Source organism: Rhinatrema bivittatum, chromosome 11, assembly GCF_901001135.1.
Source record: "Rhinatrema bivittatum chromosome 11, aRhiBiv1.1, whole genome shotgun sequence".
Lineage (NCBI taxonomy): Eukaryota > Metazoa > Chordata > Amphibia > Gymnophiona > Rhinatrematidae > Rhinatrema > Rhinatrema bivittatum.
In genome coordinates this window covers 51,083,891-51,102,192 of record NC_042625.1, presented here as the reverse complement: position 1 = coordinate 51,102,192, position 18,302 = coordinate 51,083,891, and the positions used below count along the sequence as shown (strand labels likewise).

General features: G+C 44.3%; 1 protein-coding gene across 4 annotated transcripts in view; it reads right to left on the bottom strand.

Annotated features, from left to right (window-relative positions):
• Window positions 1-18,302, bottom strand: part of CABIN1 (calcineurin binding protein 1) — a 180,798-nt gene that overhangs the window by 48,853 nt on the left and 113,643 nt on the right. For all 4 annotated transcript variants that reach the window (XM_029619235.1, XM_029619238.1, XM_029619237.1 and 1 more), the window contains 2 exons: window positions 2,711-2,874; window positions 1,835-1,931 (listed from right to left, as the gene is read on the bottom strand). In XM_029619235.1, the coding sequence (XP_029475095.1) occupies window positions 1,835-1,931; window positions 2,711-2,874 (261 nt within the window). The remainder of the gene's footprint in view (window positions 1-1,834; window positions 1,932-2,710; window positions 2,875-18,302) is intronic.

Below are 18,302 nucleotides of genomic sequence, written 5' to 3'. Positions count from 1 at the left end.
GTTGTAAGGAGAGAATATAGGGTTATGTGTCTGCAAGAAAAAAAGCAAAATCCTCCTCTCCTTGCACTTCACCACATCTCTCTTCTGTTCATTCCACTTTAGAGACTTCCCAAAGCAGATTATAAAAAAAGGCAGACATACAAGAAACCGATAATCAGACAACAAACTTAAAACCTAAGCAGTAACAATGTGAACCTGACTGAAAGCACAATCTCAACCTGGGAACGCCTGCTCCAATATTCCTAATGTTAATTTCTTTCAAGTCAAATCATGGCCTTCTGAGCAAATGGCAATTGAACTAAATTCCTCCCAGATTTATTGTTGAAGCCCTGCCCAAGGCACATAACCTGCTCACCGGCTCTGATTGACCTCTGTTGTCAAAAATCTTTCCATATCCATATTTTTAATATGAGCCTCACTCTCTTCTAGCTATTCCTGCCTAAATCCCCTCCATGGCCCCTCTATCCCCTCAGTCCCCTCGTGGTACCTAACACTCTTGCTCGGATTACGGTTCAAAGGCCTAAACTATTCCATGTTGCTACCGTTTTCCAGGAGTTTATCTTTAATAATGTTTGCAATTTCCAAGCCTCATTATTCTGCAGCATGAACCCCTCATTATTACCAGTCTTATATTTCTCTCTTTGTAGTTCCCCTCATGTGGTGGCAGAAGCCTTTCCCATTGCCCCATTACTCCGCTTGGATTCTTTTCTCATATATTAAAATCCATCTCTGTACTTTTAGGTCTTGACTAGAACTTCTCTCTTCCCTTGCCATTTCCTGCATTTTGTACTACTTGTGGGTGATGGCACAGGGAGCTTTGCATAAAAAATACAAAAATTGCTTTAACAGAAGCGGGATTCTGCTGGGCTAACATTTGTTGCCTCTGTGATCTGACTACATAATATAAAGAGCTGTAACTTGTTCCACCCCCACACCCACTTCCAAACTATAAAAATTCTGCACCAAATGTTATTACTGAAAGCTACTCTTTGTTTAATAAGAAGTGCCACACTGGTGGATTGTACAGAAAAGGCATGGCAATGCAATACAGAACACACCTCAGCCTCTGCTCCCCTGAGCCCACCCGTCCTCTTTCTCCATCAATTCTGCTCATTTTTGTAATTAGTTTCTGCTTGTTAGCATTACTTGCTCATTTTTGTAAGTAGTTTAACACAACACTGTTAGATGCGTTACCCGTTACTATTTTCTGTTGTTATGTATCTCACCTGCTTTTGTTTCTCTCATTTACCCCCACCCCCTGTTTTTTGTACTTTTCACTCTTCTAGTTACAATGTAAACCGGTATGATGTTGTACACTAATGTCGGTATATAAAAGTCCTAAATAAATAAATAAATCTGTTTGGGCACAACACTGCTGTAGCAGTCCTCAGCGGGCCATGATGGTATAGGATGGGCACAGCTATGCAATACAGAGCATATCTGTTTGGGCACGACACTGCTGTAGCAGTCCTCAGCGGACCATGATGGTATAGGATGGGCATGGTGATGCAATACAGAGCATATCTGTTTGGGCATGACACTGCTGTAGCATTCCGCAGTAGGCCATGAGGGTGCTGCGGGATTATAAATGGTATAGTGAGGGTACAGCACTATGACAGTGTTTTATTTATTTATTTATTTAACAATTTTATATACCGACCTTCATAGTAGATTACCATATCGGATCGGTTTACAGTGTTGTAGGATGGCAAGGCTAGGGCATAGGGGTTTACTACAGAACTGCCTCTGAACAGAATAATGTTTAAGACAGTAGGGCATGAGTATAGTGATATGTAAATGTAGTAGATTTCTATACATGCATGCTTCCGCTTACCCCAGTCAAGTTTTTCAGCGTGTCCTCCAACACCTTCACTGTGAGAACGAAGGCTCGCTGAGCAAGAACCTGCCGATCTGCATCTCTCAAATACTTCCTAGATCAGGAAACAGAAAAGTTGGGGAAGGCACAGCTTCTTTCATTCAGAACTCCTCTACTCTTGGCAGATTGTTTTTTTGCTTCAGAATGTGATCACACAGAAATCTTTCTGCTCCCTTACTGTGCATCTGCTTGAAAGTCACGTAATGCAATATATCCCAATATGTCAGCAGCATAAAGTCTTGTGTGAAATGGCAGTAAAGTTTCTTCTTTGTCACAGACTGAGACTGCAGCCAGCTCGCTAGGAGATAACGTGCTGTGATTCATTTCTTGGGAGCCAGCTCTCCTGACCCACAGGGCGTAAGAGCTAAAAGTCACAGCAGTGTATTTGTTGGAAGGGGAATGGATAACAGAGCAGGAAAGCCATTGAGCATTCCTGGCAATGCCACCAGTACAGACAGCAGTAAGAGAAAGGCAGGGGTATTGGATTTTATTTCTGACTGGTTCTGAGTCAGAGGCTTTTCTTTTGGTTTTGAATATTTGTTATAGGCTTGTGCCTTCACTTGCAGATATCTTACAGTGGGGGGGATATGAAGAGACCAATATTAAGAGAAAATTTACATTTTCAGTCTAGCAAAGAGCTACCATGCCAGCATTTTTATCACAATGAAGACCTGAACCTCAGCTCAACAGTTCAAAGGATGAGGAGAGAGGAAGAGTAAAACACAGAATTATTATATTCTAACACATGACCACATAATCTGTAGGCAAAACATTATTTGAAGGCCAAGCAGAATGCTTGCTGACAGATGTTTATTAGAGAAAAGTGATTCTCACTTTCCCTGGTCAGGGGTCCGCTGGAGCATGGAGGAAATTTTCAGCAAGGTGATGGAATCCTTCAGTTGTGAGAGCACATTCAGCAGCAGCACAATTGAGCGACTCATATGAGATGCAAAGCTGCCTGGGCGGTCAATCTCATCCACGGGGATACGCCAGATTCCCTGCCAGAAATGAGAGATGTTACCATAAGCATGTGCCAATCTGAGAGCAGAGATGCCCAAGAGACAGGGTTACCAGCTGGCTCTAGGTCATTAGAGCTAGGGGGAGACAATCCTGATTTTACCTCTAGCTCAGCTGACTTAGAGGCATCTGGTAATCCTGTCAGAAACCACTTCTGTGTTGTAGTACTGCAAATCATCATGCAAATAAAGTTTCTGGAATTTGAATCAGCATGAGAGAAACCGGACAAGCACTGACTTTAGTTATATGCCCTATAACCTAAGACAGACAGGCAGACAGAGACAGAGTACATGGCCAAATGTCCTGGAGAGAAAATGTCAGGTAACGTGCGGTTGAGGATTTCCCGTCTGTAACGAGCTGGGAGCGCACAATTCGGACGCTTAAGGCGATCCAGCGATAGAGTCTCCAGTTTCACGCGTCCTTAGCGCTTCTTAAAACAGACGCATAACCCTTTCCGCACGCAGCATGTATATGATATGTAAATGAACGAATTAGCTGTATAATGAAGGAATTAGCTATTCCCCTCCGATACTGTGACACGCGCTCAGATTATCTCCTTTGTAACCTGCTATTTTGCCGCGTCCTTAACCTGTTAGTTTACCGCCACCCTCTACTTGGTGTTAGTGTGGTGTTAGAAAATTAAAACGGGAATAAAGTGTAAAAAATGGGGGCGATTTCGGCGCTCAAGGCCCCGTCCGGTCTCCGGTGCAGCCCCAGTCCTGTCCCCTCCTCCCGAAGCAAAAAAAACCCAAAAAACCGAAAAAGTAGCAAGGCTTGGGCCTGCTACGGTAGTCCCTTCTCCCTTCTCCCCTCCTCCCGATTTCGGTGCTCAAGGCGGCCGGGGGCCGTGCATTCATCCAGGCAGAGGGAGCCAGAGGCTGCTTTCGCCGCCGGCTCCCTCTGCCTGGATGAATGCACGCCCACCCAGCCGCCTTGAGCAACGAAATCGGGAGGAGGGGAGAAGGGAGAAGGGACTACCGTAGCAGGCCCGAGCCTTGCTACTTTTTCGGTCATTTCAAATGTCATTTGAAATGACAGATACCAGCGTGGCCGTGAAGCGTTAGGCCCGCGAACCCAGGATACTGTATAGGCGCTCTATACAGTAAAATGGGTTGCGCGGGCCTAACGCTTGCCTAAGGCTTCGCAGCCACGGCATGCATTTGCATGCAATTAGAAGAGAGTATCGAGCGCTAGGTGAAGAGAACTGTGCGTGCGGGGAATGAGGGTACGCCTGGCAATGCCGCACTCTTTCTACCGCGGCCTTAGAGTATCGACCTGTCAGCAAGGAAGAAGTAGATTCTCAGAGACATATCCTGATGTAAGGGAGGAATAGGGAGAGGGAAACCTTGATATAACAAGAGAGAAAAAGTGAAATTGCTTACCTATAATTAAGTATCTCTAGTAAAAGCAGCTCAATGGAATCACACAAATGAGTCAAGTGACTGTCCCAGGTGACACTTTGAATCTTAAAGCCTTTGCACTGGTTGCTGCATGATCAGGCCGCCAGATCGGAGTGTGCAATTCTACAAGGGTAGGGCAGGGGGACTTGTGAATCCACAGAACGCAGGGAGAGGTGAGCCAGAGCCTGTTCACCTGTCACAAGCTCCTTGCAATTAAACCACGCTAAAGCATAGAGTTGTAAAGTCTATGAATGCCACATGAAATTACTATCCCTCCCGACGCAGCCGGGTTTGGTGAAACACGGGTCCGTGTCGGGGGACCCCTTTTTTGAAACCTGTGCTGTTTTAAGTAATGGAGTTGCCGCTATGAAAAATAAAAAATATTTTCTACATTATCAATTTTGAAGTTTGGGACTGACTTCATATTTCTGCATCTCCTTGGATGTTGAACACCTGTCACAAGCTGACAGGTCCCCATTATCAGGGGAAATGAAATCCTACTGCATGAGGCAATCTGCGCTGAAGAGCAGACCCGCAGAAAGGCAAGCCAGCCATAGTCTGCTGGACAAGTCCCGGGAAGAGGACAGCACCCCTGGAGGAGTGTTGTGCTCTTTAAGAATTTGATCTGAAAAAAGATAAATGATACACAAATTTTACAGAGCAGAGGAGGGAAGCTCTTCTGAGAAATAAAACTGGGGGGTTGAACTGCTATGGGCACTATGGCCACAGCGACAGAGTGAAAAGCTTTAAGTTTGGGAAGCTCCTTTAACTTATGACAGTCATATGACCTATCTATACGCATCCACCGAGGCCGCTTCTTATTACAGAATACTTATGGATACATTTATTTATTTATTTATTTATTTATTTAAAGTCTCTTTTATACCGATGACCGTTCACACATCGCATCGGTTTACAATTAAACAGTAACAGATGGGCGGAAACCCTTACATATAACACACACAAAAGGACTTTTAAACAAATTTAGAGCGTCCAGAATTCCTGTGGCCTAGGCCAGTGGTTCTCCACCTGGTCCTCAAGAATCACCAGGATATCCACCATGAATATACATAAGATGTATTTATTTAAAAGAGTTATATCTAGAAAGATATATCTGCATGTGCTACCACTGTATGAAAATACATCTCATGCATATTCATAGTGGATATCCTGAAAACCAGACTGGCCAGGTGATCCTCGAGGACCATAAGAACATAAGAAGTTGCCATGCTGGGTCAGACCAAGGGACCATCAAGCCCAGCTTCCTGTTTCCAACAGAGGCCAAACCAGGCCACAAGAACCTGGCAATTATCCAAACACTAAGAAGATCCCATGCTACTGATGCAATTAATAGCAATGGCTATTCCCTAAGTAAACTTGATTAATAGCCATTAATGGACTTCTCCTCCAAGAACTTATCCAATCCTTTTTTAAACCCAGCTACACTAACTGCACTAACCACATCCTCTGGCAACAAATTCCAGAGCTTAATTGTGTGTTGAGTGACCAGGTTGAGAATCATAATTCTAGGCCACTATCAAAAAAAGTGGGAAGGTGCATTAAAGTCTACATTATCTCCTTAGATTAGAATCATCTCTCCAGCATGGCTAAGTGTCACAACCTTAAATCTCCTCCCTCCCTGGCTAGCTTATGTAGAAAGACAAGTGAAGTAAACAAAAGAAATCTATAAACTCCTTCTCCCTCACGGGTATATCAACCAGAGTGCACAGCAAGGTAGCAGATAGAGATCTCATGCTTGCACCTGCAGAAACATGATGATACAGGAAGGAAGCAGTTGATATATTAAATGTGCCACAACTACGTTGTCTTGGTTTACTCTCTTGTGAATATGAAAATAAATTCCTGTACTCAAATCCAGGAGCTCAAACCTGTCAATACAAAACCAAAAGGAACTAATTCCCTGCTGGTCTAACCAGTTGCTTCTTAAACTGTTTGCAGAACGTGTTATCTTACTGCTTCCTGGCCAGGCCACAGGTAGAACCAGCTGTATGCACAGAGCAGTCTTACTGTAGTAAGAAGCATGAGGAGGTCAGGGATGGGGTTCTCGGGGTGACATGCTGTGTTGGGTTGGGTTTGTGGCATACGTAACGCTTTGTATTCAGGCCAAAAAGTTCTATTTTAGTTTCATCAGACCACAAAACTTTTGCTACATGGCTATGGTATGTCCCACGTGTTCCTTGGCAAACTTCAAATGGGCTTAAAAGGTGGAGTTTCTTAAGTAATTGCTTCCTGCTTGCCACCCTACCATAGAGGCCAGATTTGTGGAGTGCTTGGGATATTCCTGTCACTTGTACACTTTGACCAGTTTTAGCCATGAAAGCCTGTAGCTCTTTCAAAGCTGCCATTGGCCTCTTGGTTGCCTCTCTATATCAGTCTCCTTCTTGCTTGGCCATCCAGTCTGGAGGGACAGCCTTGGTGGTAGGCAAGATTTTGGTGGTGCCATACACCTTCCACTTGTTAATAAGCGTCTTGACCATCTCAGGGGGCTATTGAAGCACTTAGCAATCAAGTTTACCCAGAGAATAGCCACTGCCATTAGCAATGGTAACATGGAATAGATTTAGTTTTTGGGTACTTGCCAGGTTCTTGTGGCCTGGATTGGCCACTGTTGGAAGCAGGATGCTGGGCTTGATGGACCCTTGGTCTGACCCAGTATGGCATTTTCTTATGTTCTTATGTTCACAAAGCAAAGATACTTTCTTATCAGAATGTGAAGATTTTCAGGGAAATCAGGAACTCCCCTTGCTTCACCACCGTTATGATTGACCTCAAAGTTTCTATCCAAAAATAAGACACCTTTAGGGATTTGATTTGCTTCAGATCCAGGATAAGATGAAATTGTCCCTCCTTCTTGGAACCTACAAAATAAATTGAACACCACTCGATTCCAATGAATCTTCAGGACCGACACTAAGTTACTCATAGGCAGAAGCCAATCAAGCATGCTTTTACTGCTTTCTTCTTCTAAAACGGAGTAACAAGGGAAAACAATAAACATGTCTAAAATAGGATGGGAAAATGCCAATGCATAACTGGCCTGATCCACTTCCCCCACTGATCTGTGGAAATTTGCACCCCTCTCCTTAAAAATCTGACAGCCAACACCTATCATCTAAATTGGAGATTGGGTCCTTCAACCTTCTTTGGGAATTGCAGGAAGAACCTGCTAATCCTGAGGTTCCATCTTTCCTGCTTCTTTTGGATGACCAGAAGAACTGAAAGCTACTAAAAGATCTGACCTTCTGACCATCTCATGGTCTTCCTTGCTTATACTTCCTGGAATCCCAGAACCTACTGTGGACCAGCAGTGGATGATATGCCTCTTTAAATGGGTCTTCAAGAAGCCTAGGTAATGTAGACTCTCCCCAAACTTTAGCCATCTTCTCTAGGTCCTGGACAAAAAATAGCTTCCCTTTGAAAGGAAACCATCAAATTGGTCTTGGAAATTGAGTCTGATGACCAATTACAAAATCACAAAAGCTGTTCAGCTGTCACAATGGATGCCATACTCCTGGCAGCTGTAAGTACCAAGTCAAACGAAACATCAGCTAAATATGCTGTTCCCAGTTCTTTCTGAGTTGCTTCTTATATGACTGATGGACCACCATCCAAGGCACTCTCCTACATTTGCTGTGATAACTGCAGACCTGCTCTAGCCACAATACAGCTGCAAGCTGCCACCAAAACAATGTACTATAATGCCATTGTCATTATATATTAACCGTTTTTTTCTATTGTTATCTCAAAGTTCTAATGTTAATCGCTGTTATAGTTGCTCCTTTGATTTTAATGTATATCGTTGTTATAAATGTAAACCAGAGTGAAGGCCAACACTAATACTTTGGTATATAAAAACTTACAACAAATAAAATACTGGAAGCCTCAAATGCCTACTTCACAACAGATTCAATCTTCTGATCCTATGCATCTTTAGGTGGTGCACATGCTTCTACAGGGATGGCAGCCCACTTGGTAACCGCACAAACCAGAGCACCTATCTGAGGGAAATGAAGTATTTTCCCTTCTATAGTAACAAAGGGTACAACTTCCCCCATGAGCATTCTTTTTTAAAATTAGTTGCTGGAGAAACCCATGCCAGATCAATCAAATCCTGCAGCACCTTCTGCAGAGGAAATTATTTTGAAGGCTACTGAATACTGGTCTTAATGGAATCCCATACATGCAAGGGACGAAATTAGGGTTGAAAGTTCCTCCTTATGAAAAAGGTGCACCAGGAAGATCCATCCCCTCAGGAGGATATTCCCCTTCTTCCAAATCTTTGCCACTATCCCTCTCTCTCAGACCTTTAAAACCATCTAGAGAATCCTTTGACCTGACTAATTTATCCTCATCTGGTTCTTCAGCCTCCTCTTTTCTGCTCCTTTGTTTTTGCCCTGAACTCCCAAGCTGCTCTGGGACAAAGGAAATACTGGAGCTGATGCTGGGACTGTCCCATATGAAAGGATTGTTGGGAGACATTTTAAAACTTCTGTAGATATAGAAGCTCAGGGAGAACATAAGAACATAAGAAAATGCTATACTGGGTCAGACCAAGGGTCCATCAAGCCCAGCATCCTGTTCCAACAGTGGCCAATCCAGGCCATAAGAACCTGGCAAGTACCCAATAACTAAGTCTATTCCATGTTACCATTGCTAATGGCAGTGGCTATTCTCTAAGTGAAATTAATAGCAGGTAATGGACTTCTCCTCCAAGAACTTATCCAATCCTTTTTTAAACACAGCTATACTAACTGCACGAACCACATCCTCTGGCAACAAATTCCAGAGTTTAATTGTGCGTTAAGTAAAAAAGAACTTTCTCCGATTAGTTTTAAATGTGCCCCATGCTAACTTCATGGAGTGCCTCCTAGTCTTTCTACTATCCGAAAGAGTAAATAACCGATTCACATCTACCCATTCTAGACCTCTCATGATTTTAAACACCTCTATCATATCCCCCCCTCAGTCGTCTCTTCTCCAAGCTGAAAAGTCCTAACCTCTTTAGTCTTTCCTCATAGGGGAGTTGTTCCATTCCCCTTATCATTTTGGTAGCCCTTCTCTGTACCTTCTCCATCGCAATTATATCTTTTTTTGAGATGCGGCGACCAGAACTGTACACAGTATTCAAGGTGCGGTCTCACCATGGAGCGATACAGAGGCATTATGACATTTTCCGTTTTATTCACCATTCCCTTTCTAATAATTTCCAACATTCTGTTTGCTTTTTTGACTGCCGCAGCACACTGTACTGACGATTTCAATGTGTTATCCACTATGACACCTAGATCTCTTTCTTGGATTGTAGCACCTAATATGGAACCCAACATTGTGTAATTATAGCATGGGTTATTTTTCCCTATATGCATCACCTTGCACTTATCCACATTAAATTTCATCTGCCATTTGGATGCCCAATTTTCCAGTCTCACAAGGTCTTCCTGCAATTTATCACAATCTGCTTGTGACTTAACTACTCTGAACAATTTTGTGTCATCTGCAAATTTGATTATCTCACTCGTCATATTTCTTTCCAGATCATTTATAAATATATTGAAAATTAAGGGTCCCAATACAGATCCCTGAGGCACTCCACTGTCCACTCCCTTCCACTGAGAAAATTGCCCATTTAATCCTACTCTCTGTTTCCTGTCTTTTAGCCAGTTTGCAATCCACGAAAGGACATCTCCACCTATCCCATGACTTTTTACTTTTCCTAGAAGCCTCTCATGAGGAACTTTGTCAAACGCCTTCTGAAAATCCAAGTATACTATATGAGAAGTATACTATATGAGAAGATGAGGATTCTTAGCCTGGTAAGGATACCACTGGGCCTTTAAAAGCATCAGCAAATGTGATTTGCCGAATCTGCAGCCTCTTCCAGCACCCCGGGCTGAGAGGAGGCGGCTCCATGACCTTGTGTTGCTGCCATGCTTCAAAGATGACCACTATTCTTGCCACGGTAGTGAGACCACAGCAGTAACTGTCAAGACAGCTGACCCCATTGATGTGGTCCCCCCCTGGAACGGCAGACCAGATGTGCTGCTCAGCTCCACTTTCGTCAGAACAAGTATAGCATAACTTTGCTACTCCTCCAGTTTGCTGCTGAAGCACCCCACATAGTGCTCAGCTGATGCAATATCTCTCCCTGCATCCCTGCTCACCACAGCGGCTCACTGCCATGACAGGGGAAAACCATAACTTTAGCTTCTGACTCACCCGCTTAGCTAACCAGCTGGAGGTTCCTATTATTTTTTAAAACTTTATTAAGGAAAACAAGGTCACCAAATAGTACCCCATTTTTTTTTTTTTTTAAAGAGGGGTCCTCAAAAGATCAAGTTCAGAGAGTGAGAAAGAGAGATTGGGGGTAAGGATGTGCAGAGAGTATGGAAAGCTAAACAAATTCTGAAATCCAGTCTAACAAAAAAATTGGAAGCCCCCAGTCTAGGATAATGCTCATCTGAGGAACAGAGTATTGGACTTTCAATTTACCAATCCTCTTCAGCCTAGCCTGGCCTTAGCGCGCAGCACGGGATGCTCACCCGCCATCTGTAGGCAGGCTGAGGTCAGCACAAAAGCCTGTTACTCTGTCTCCATCTGCTGGTTAGTGGCCATCACTCATATGTCTGGATTGGCATGGCTGGATGAGGTAATAATAAACAGGCCGCGCTGGCAGGACGCAGCTTCAGTGAACTAAAGTAGCTGGATCCTGGGATGCTTTTGGCTTTCTTCACACCACACAGCAAGCAAAGGCATTTCCTAACTACCGTTTCCCTTTCTGGCTTTGCTTTAGCTGTTCTTAGCCATCAAGATAAGAAGAAAATTCTTCTCTTCTGCTCTGTTCTTCCTTAAAAGGTATAGCCAGAATTGCATTACCAGCCCAGCAGCTTTGGACAGGCTCCATGCTGTCAAATAATGCTACAACATACTCTCCCTGGCAGTAACTTCATTCACCTAAAGGACTTCTGTCACCTTTCAGCTACGGAAGTGAGAGCACACATTCTGCTCAAGTTAAACTCTTCTCATTAAAAGCAACTTGCTCTATTTCCCTTCCTCTGGGGAGAGATCTTTACTAGCTGCTATTTTTAGCAGAGAACCACCACTTCCTCCTCTGCAGACAGCAAATTCTTTTCGTCTCTGTCCTTTGAAGGAAAAACTCACCATTACAGAGAGGATAAACGCCCTGGGTTCTTCCACCGTGCATCGAGAAGGGGAAAGTTCAGCTCCAGCCCCCGACCGTGGACGGGGAGGGGGCGGCGGCGGCGCCAGCGGTGGCGCGCCTCTGCCAGCTGTGCCGCGCGCGCTCTCGCTGCCTTCCATCTCCCACCCACGCACCCTGCTCCCCTCTGACCTGCACTGGGTCGCGCCTGCGTGAACGGGGGGGAGCTGCCGCCATCGGAGGCCATCGGAAAATACCGAGCGGCTCCGACAGCGCAGATCCCAAACATTGCAGATCAGGGCAAGATGCAGTTACAGCAGCTGCAGCTGGAAGAAGGGCAATCCTTAAGTTACAGAAGGGTGAATAAAGTGAATGCCCCCCTCCCCTCCCCCCCGCTAACCCAGACCTACGAATCCCAGGAAAGTTAGGATAAGGAGAAGAGAGATATAAAACTTTGCTCTGAGCAGCATCAAGGTGCAAATCAGCTCTCCATCATATGTGCAGGGGAAAAGATTCATGCTCCCTAGTGAAAGCTGATGGGGACATGCTGGAGGAATGAGGGTTGCTCATCCTATGCAGCCTGAACCTTCTACTTACCAGCCCCAGTGCAGCCAACAGCTGCTGGTTACCTGCTTTAGCCAAAGCAAATGGGGGCTGGGTTGCTGGTGGCTACTGGCCAGGCATACTGCTCCTGTAAAGCCAAACTAGAGCCAACTCGCCTATGAGGTGGGCGGACTGACAGAGAATGGGAATGTAGCTCTGTCATGGCTGCTCCTGGCTTCTCACGAAGACACTGCCCACTCAGGGGATACATATTAGGTCTGCAAGACTTACAACTCCCTGCACCAAATATCCCATGAGCAGAGTGGGTGGGGCCTCAGGGTTCGTGACAATGACTTCAAACATCACAAAATCCATAACATATAGTAACGACAGCAGAAAAAGACCAAATGGCCCATCCGATCTGCCCAGCAAGCTTCTTATAGTAGTAACTGCGATTCTGTGCAGGTTAATCCTTAACCTTATATTAAGGGTAGTAATATTAAAAATCAAAACTAAACTACTGTCAAACCCACAACAAAATTACTGCTAGAAACATTTTTACAGAGTGAGCAGCCTTCCTGATAATTCATAGTGTGACCCTCTCATACATATGATAATTCATACAATGCTGCTGCTTGAAGTGCTTTGCTTTTGGACTGGGCCCTAGAAGCAATCCTGTGCTTTTTCCATATCTGCATATCTGTATCCTAGACCATAAAAGTCAGGGCCCAGCATTGGTTGTCATCTGAATCCAATTCCCCTTTTTTTACCCCCCCCCCCCCCCATCAAAGTGGAGAGCAATGCTGTAATTGCATCAAAATCATGTAAGCTAATTAGTTAAGGATAGTAATCCCCATGCCTTCAGTTAGGGGCAGCAGCTGCCACTCCATGCTGGTTACCCCCATGCATTCTTTTCTTAATTTCCAACTCTAGCCTTTAGGGATCCACAGTGTTTATCCCATGCCTTTTAGAATGCATTTACTGCTTTTGTCTTCATTGCTTCTTCCGGAAGGGCTTTTCAAGCATCCACCACCCTATATCCATGAAGAAATATTTCCTGATGTTAGTTCTAAGTTGCCCCCCTGAAGTTTCATATTGTGACCACTAGTTCTACTGTTTGTTTTCCTCCTGAAAAGATTTGAGGAACATGCATTATTAAAACCATTCTGGTATCTAAAGGTCTATATCATATTTCCCCTGCACCTCCTCTCTTCCAGAATACACATAGTCAGATCCTTCAGCCTCTCCTCATAAGTCTTCTGTTACAGACCCCACACTATTTTGGTTGCCCTTCTCTGGACCGTCTCTATCCTTTTCCAAATACGGTCTCCAGAACTGAACACAGTACTCCAGGTGAGGCCTCACCAAGGATCTGTACAAGGGAATTATCACCTCTTTTTTCTTACTGGTTATTCCTCTCTCTATCCAGCCCAGCATTCTTCTGGCTTTAGCTATCGCCTTGTCACATTGCTTTGTCGCCTTCAGATCGCTGGACACTATCACCCCAAGATCCCGCTCTTGGTCCGCACACATCAGTCTTTCACCCCCCCATCACATATAGCTCTTTTGGATTACTGCACCCCAGATGCATGACTCTGCACTTCTTGGCATTGAATCCCAGCTGCCAAGCCTTTGAACATTCTTCAAGCTTTCTTAAATCACTTTTCAATCTCTCTACTCCTTCAGGCATGTCCACTCTGTTGCAGATCTTAGTATCATTTGCAAATAGACAAACCTTACCTTAAATCCCTTTCACAATGTCACTCACAAAGATATTGAATAGAACAGGTCCCAAAACCGATCCCTGTGGCACTCCACTACTGTTCTCTCTTCAGAGTCGATTCAATTTACCATTAAATGCTGTCTCCTATCAGTCAACCAGTTTGTATTCCACTTCACCACCTTGGCACCCACTCCCAAGCTTCTTATTTTATTCATGAGCCTCCTGTGTGGGACTGTATCAAAAGTTTTGCTGAAATCCAAGTAAATCACATTGAGGGTTTTTCCTTGATCCAAATCTCTAGTCACCCAATCAAAAAAAAAAAAAAATCAATCAGCTTTGTCTGATAGGACCTTCCTCTGGTGTATCCATGCTGTCTCGAGTCCAGCAACCCACCGGATTGTAGATAGCTCCCGATCCTTTCCTTCAGCAGAGTCTCCATTCATTTTCCCACCACCGAGGTGAGGCTAACCGGCCTGTAGTTTCCGGCCTCCTCTCCGCTCCCACTCTTGTGAAGTGGAGCCACCACCGCTCTTCTCCATTCAAACAGCACCACTCCTGTGTCCATGGATCTACTGGACAGGTCTTTCAGCAGAACTTGCAAATAATGGTGACCAAAAAGAAACCACAGACACAAACATGAAACCACAACAAGCTAAAAGAGCACCACACTAGGTTGGTTTTTCACCTTAGCCCTAAAAACACAATTTGAGATTTCCCAGAATGACTTCTGAATGCCTAAATCCCAGAGCATGACACATCCTGTAATAATTCTTCTCATCACAAAGGAAGTCAAGATTCGTATTCAAGGCAAGAAACTGCACATGTTCATGTATATGCCGCTGTAGTGTGGCTCTGGGGAACACCTGCGAAATCCATCTAAAAGAATCAGCTGGAAGGATGGAGAATTGGGAGACAGGTGTGGCTTTTCTATGCCACAACAGAAATAACACTAACAGGCCGATACAATACAGCGTGTTCAGCTGAGCGCACTGTTTAACCCGCGGATGAACAGGCGTTTTGGATGTGCGTCCACAACCCCTTATACTATAAGGGGATTAGCGTGTCCAAAACGCGCATCCAACCCCCTCGCGAAACTAAAAGCGCTCATCACATGCAAAATGCATGCTGATGAGGCTGTTAGCTATTCACCCCAGATACAAAGTATGCCGGTGGTCAGGTTAGGAAAAGGGACGCTCAATTAACGAGCGTCCCTTTTCCTAACCCCTGACAGCCACCTCTCCTGGGCACCTGCTGCCAAAGAGGTGCTTGGGGGCGCACATTTGTCCCTAGCGCCTCCTTTTTAGTGTGACCCCCTCATTTAAATATTCTATCACACGCCCAGGAGAGGGGGCTGTGCGCGTGTTGAAAGAGCGGGCACCCAAAACGGATGCACATTTTTAGCCTGTCTGTATTGTTAGATGAATCTCGTCCACTACTTATATGCAGACGATGTTCAGATACTGATTCCAATTACTGAATCTCTCCAAAAAACTCTGGACTTCTGGAACTCTTGCCAACAAGCCATCAACAACTTACTCACCAACCTCAACTTGATCCTTAATCAAAACAAAACAGAATATCTCCTCATTTCCCAAAACGGAACCTACACACTTCCAAGTACCATCTTGTCAACTCAATTAACAATAACTCCACAAGTCAGAAATCTAGGAGTTATACTTGATAACCAAATGAATTATAGATCACTCATAAATAACATCGTAAAGGATGGATTCTTCAAATTACAAGTCTTAAAAAGACTGAGACCACTCCTACATTTCAAAGACTTCCGATTAGTTCTACAAGCAATCATTCTCACGAAAATAGATTACTGCAACTCACTTCTACTGGGTCTCCCTGCCAACACCATAAAACCGCTACAGATGCTGCAGAACGCTGCAGCGAGGATCTTAACCAAGTCCAACAAAAGAGACCACATCTCACCCATCTTAAAAAGCCTACACTGGCTTCCCGTCAAATACAGAATACTATTCAAAGTGCTCTCAGTAACCCACAAGGCAATACACAACCTGGCACCACTCGAGCTCACATTCCCTCTCCAACTCCACACATCTTCCAGACCAGTGAGACAAGCCTACAAAAACAACCTTCAAATTCCACCGATGAAATCAGCATTAAGTAAAAGAGCTTTCTCCACAGCTGGGCCTAAACTCTGGAACTCTCTCCCAGCAGAGCTCAGATCACTGCAATGCTCCACTACATTTAAAAAAAGACTCAAGACTTGGTTATTCAACCAAGCTTTCCCATAACATCAACCTGCGAAATATCCCTGCCAATATCCCCTCAGTGGTAACACGCTAGAGAACTATATAGATCTTCTCTAGAAATCACATGATCTTTGGCAGTCTCTTATCTTCGGCAGTCTATCATTAAAACCCAGCCTCTAGCCTATATTAGGCACCGCTCATGTTAATTATGTTATTACCCCCTTATATCTTAATCCAAGTTAATTCGACCTGTTCATTGTAAGACATTTACTTGTCATTGTTGTTACTGTTTAAAATGTAAACCGAATTGATCAATAATTTTGTTATTGGAAAGTCGGTATAGAAAAATGCTAAATAAATAAATAAATGAATCTCTGAACGTGGGCCATAGCCTGGAGCTGGTCACAAGGTGTTGTCATGGTGCAGATTTCCTCAGCCTGGGACGCAGAAGCAGGAACTGGAAATGAAACCTGGGTCTCTCACATGGCAGTGTGCAAGCACTCTGGGCCTGCTCTCAAACTGTATCCAACTACACCAGCCAAAGAGCATCAATCTGGAATTGCATGACAATTCAATTACTATTTGTACTGAAGATTTGTACTTTAAACATAAGTAAACATTTCCTTCCAGCATGGCCCAAGTGAAACCTCTCAACTTTCCAGCAAACAAAGAAATGAAAGAAATGCTGAGAGCCCCTCTGTGGCAATTCTGACCTTGCATTACCTCAACTCTATCTAGAAACATCTGTCCTTTCCAATATCAGAGCAGAGAGAAACATCTGCAGTGGATATTTCATTGTTTGCTTTCTCCGACTTGCTATCCAGAGATCTTTAGCTGTGGTAATTGAAGGTAAAGCCAGAGATCAAGCAGAGTCTTTGTTACTGCAACAAGAATGGGAAACAGACAGACTGGATAGGTCTGGTGGTCTTTAGCAGTTGGCAGAGTGTTTTTATGGGTCAAAAAGGTTTTAACATTTGAGCAAACAAAATAGGAGACATGAGGGCACTGGGTTAGGGTGTGAGGAGAGAAATTCTCCGCAGCACAGCCTGTCTCTAGCACAGCCCCCATGCCTTCTAGATTTCTAGCCTTTTTTAATGTTATTTCAAACATTCAGTTAGCATTTTAAGATCTTAGGTAACTAGGCCAATGCCTGCTGTAGTGTCTCAAGACAGCAGCAGCTCACCAGCATAATGGCTTCACAGAGGCTGAGAAAGTCCTTTTGGGACATCTTAGCCAACTGGGACATTGCTGACATTTAGCTAAGGGACCAGCAGGTACAATTGGTTAAGCAATGTCAAAAATACATTTTACATTCAGCATACGTGGGCTGGCATCAGATACGTTCCAAACAGATGCAGGGGCGAGAGCTCTTTCAGCACTGTACAACAGCCCCCCATAAGCAGGGAAGCACCACATATCTTCAGCACCTTGGGTTTTTTTTTTTATAGTTTTTCACTCCCAGGAAACTGGAGTCAGTTTTTAAAAATCAGCCAAAATCTAAGGAAAGCATTAAGTTCCCTCTGTATCATCTTCATAAACCCCTGGTTTGGTTACTATAGCAACATTCTCTCTAAAAAGGGCCAAGAAGATTTCCAAGATCTTGCTCTGTGCAGACTGCTCACTCTCAGCTGCACCTTTCATCTTTCTGCAGTTATTCCACATCTGTGTTGCACAGCACCCATCTTCTAGGCCAGGGCTCCCTAAACGTTTGAAGAGAAGGGCCACATAGAACAGGGGAGAGGAGGAAGGAGGGAGAGAACCCTTGGGGTTGTTGGCTGAGAGGGGAAACCATGACTGGCCCCTTTCAGTACTTTGAAGTACTGGGGGAGACAGGGGACAGGGTTCCCAGCAGTGCAGGATGTGGCAGATAGCGTATAGGAAAATTGGTTTAGCTGTTAATTTTCGTTCCTGTAGTACCACAGATCAGTCCAGACTCCTGGGTTTTGCCTCCACTCCAGCAGATAGAGAGAGAGAGAGAGAGAGAAAGTTTTACTGACACTGCTACATAACAGGAGGTGCCAAACATAGCACTGCTACATGCCATAAACCTTCCCAAGAGTCACAACATACAATACAACAAGGAGCGCCCACTATTGTAAACCATCAGTTTTCCTAGTCAAACACAGCATGCAGAAAGCTAGCTGTGCACTGGGTCTTAGGTGGTGTGGAGAAAGAACAGAGCCAACTCTTCCCTGGGGCGGCATCTGGGGCTTCACCTTGCATGAGCACACAGGGCTCTATTGGTTAGTGCCCTAAATCAAGCCCATGTTAATCAAGGCATTACTTATTACCTACTAATCCCCAGTGCAAAGAGGTGCATAGAGACAACACTTGCTTTCTC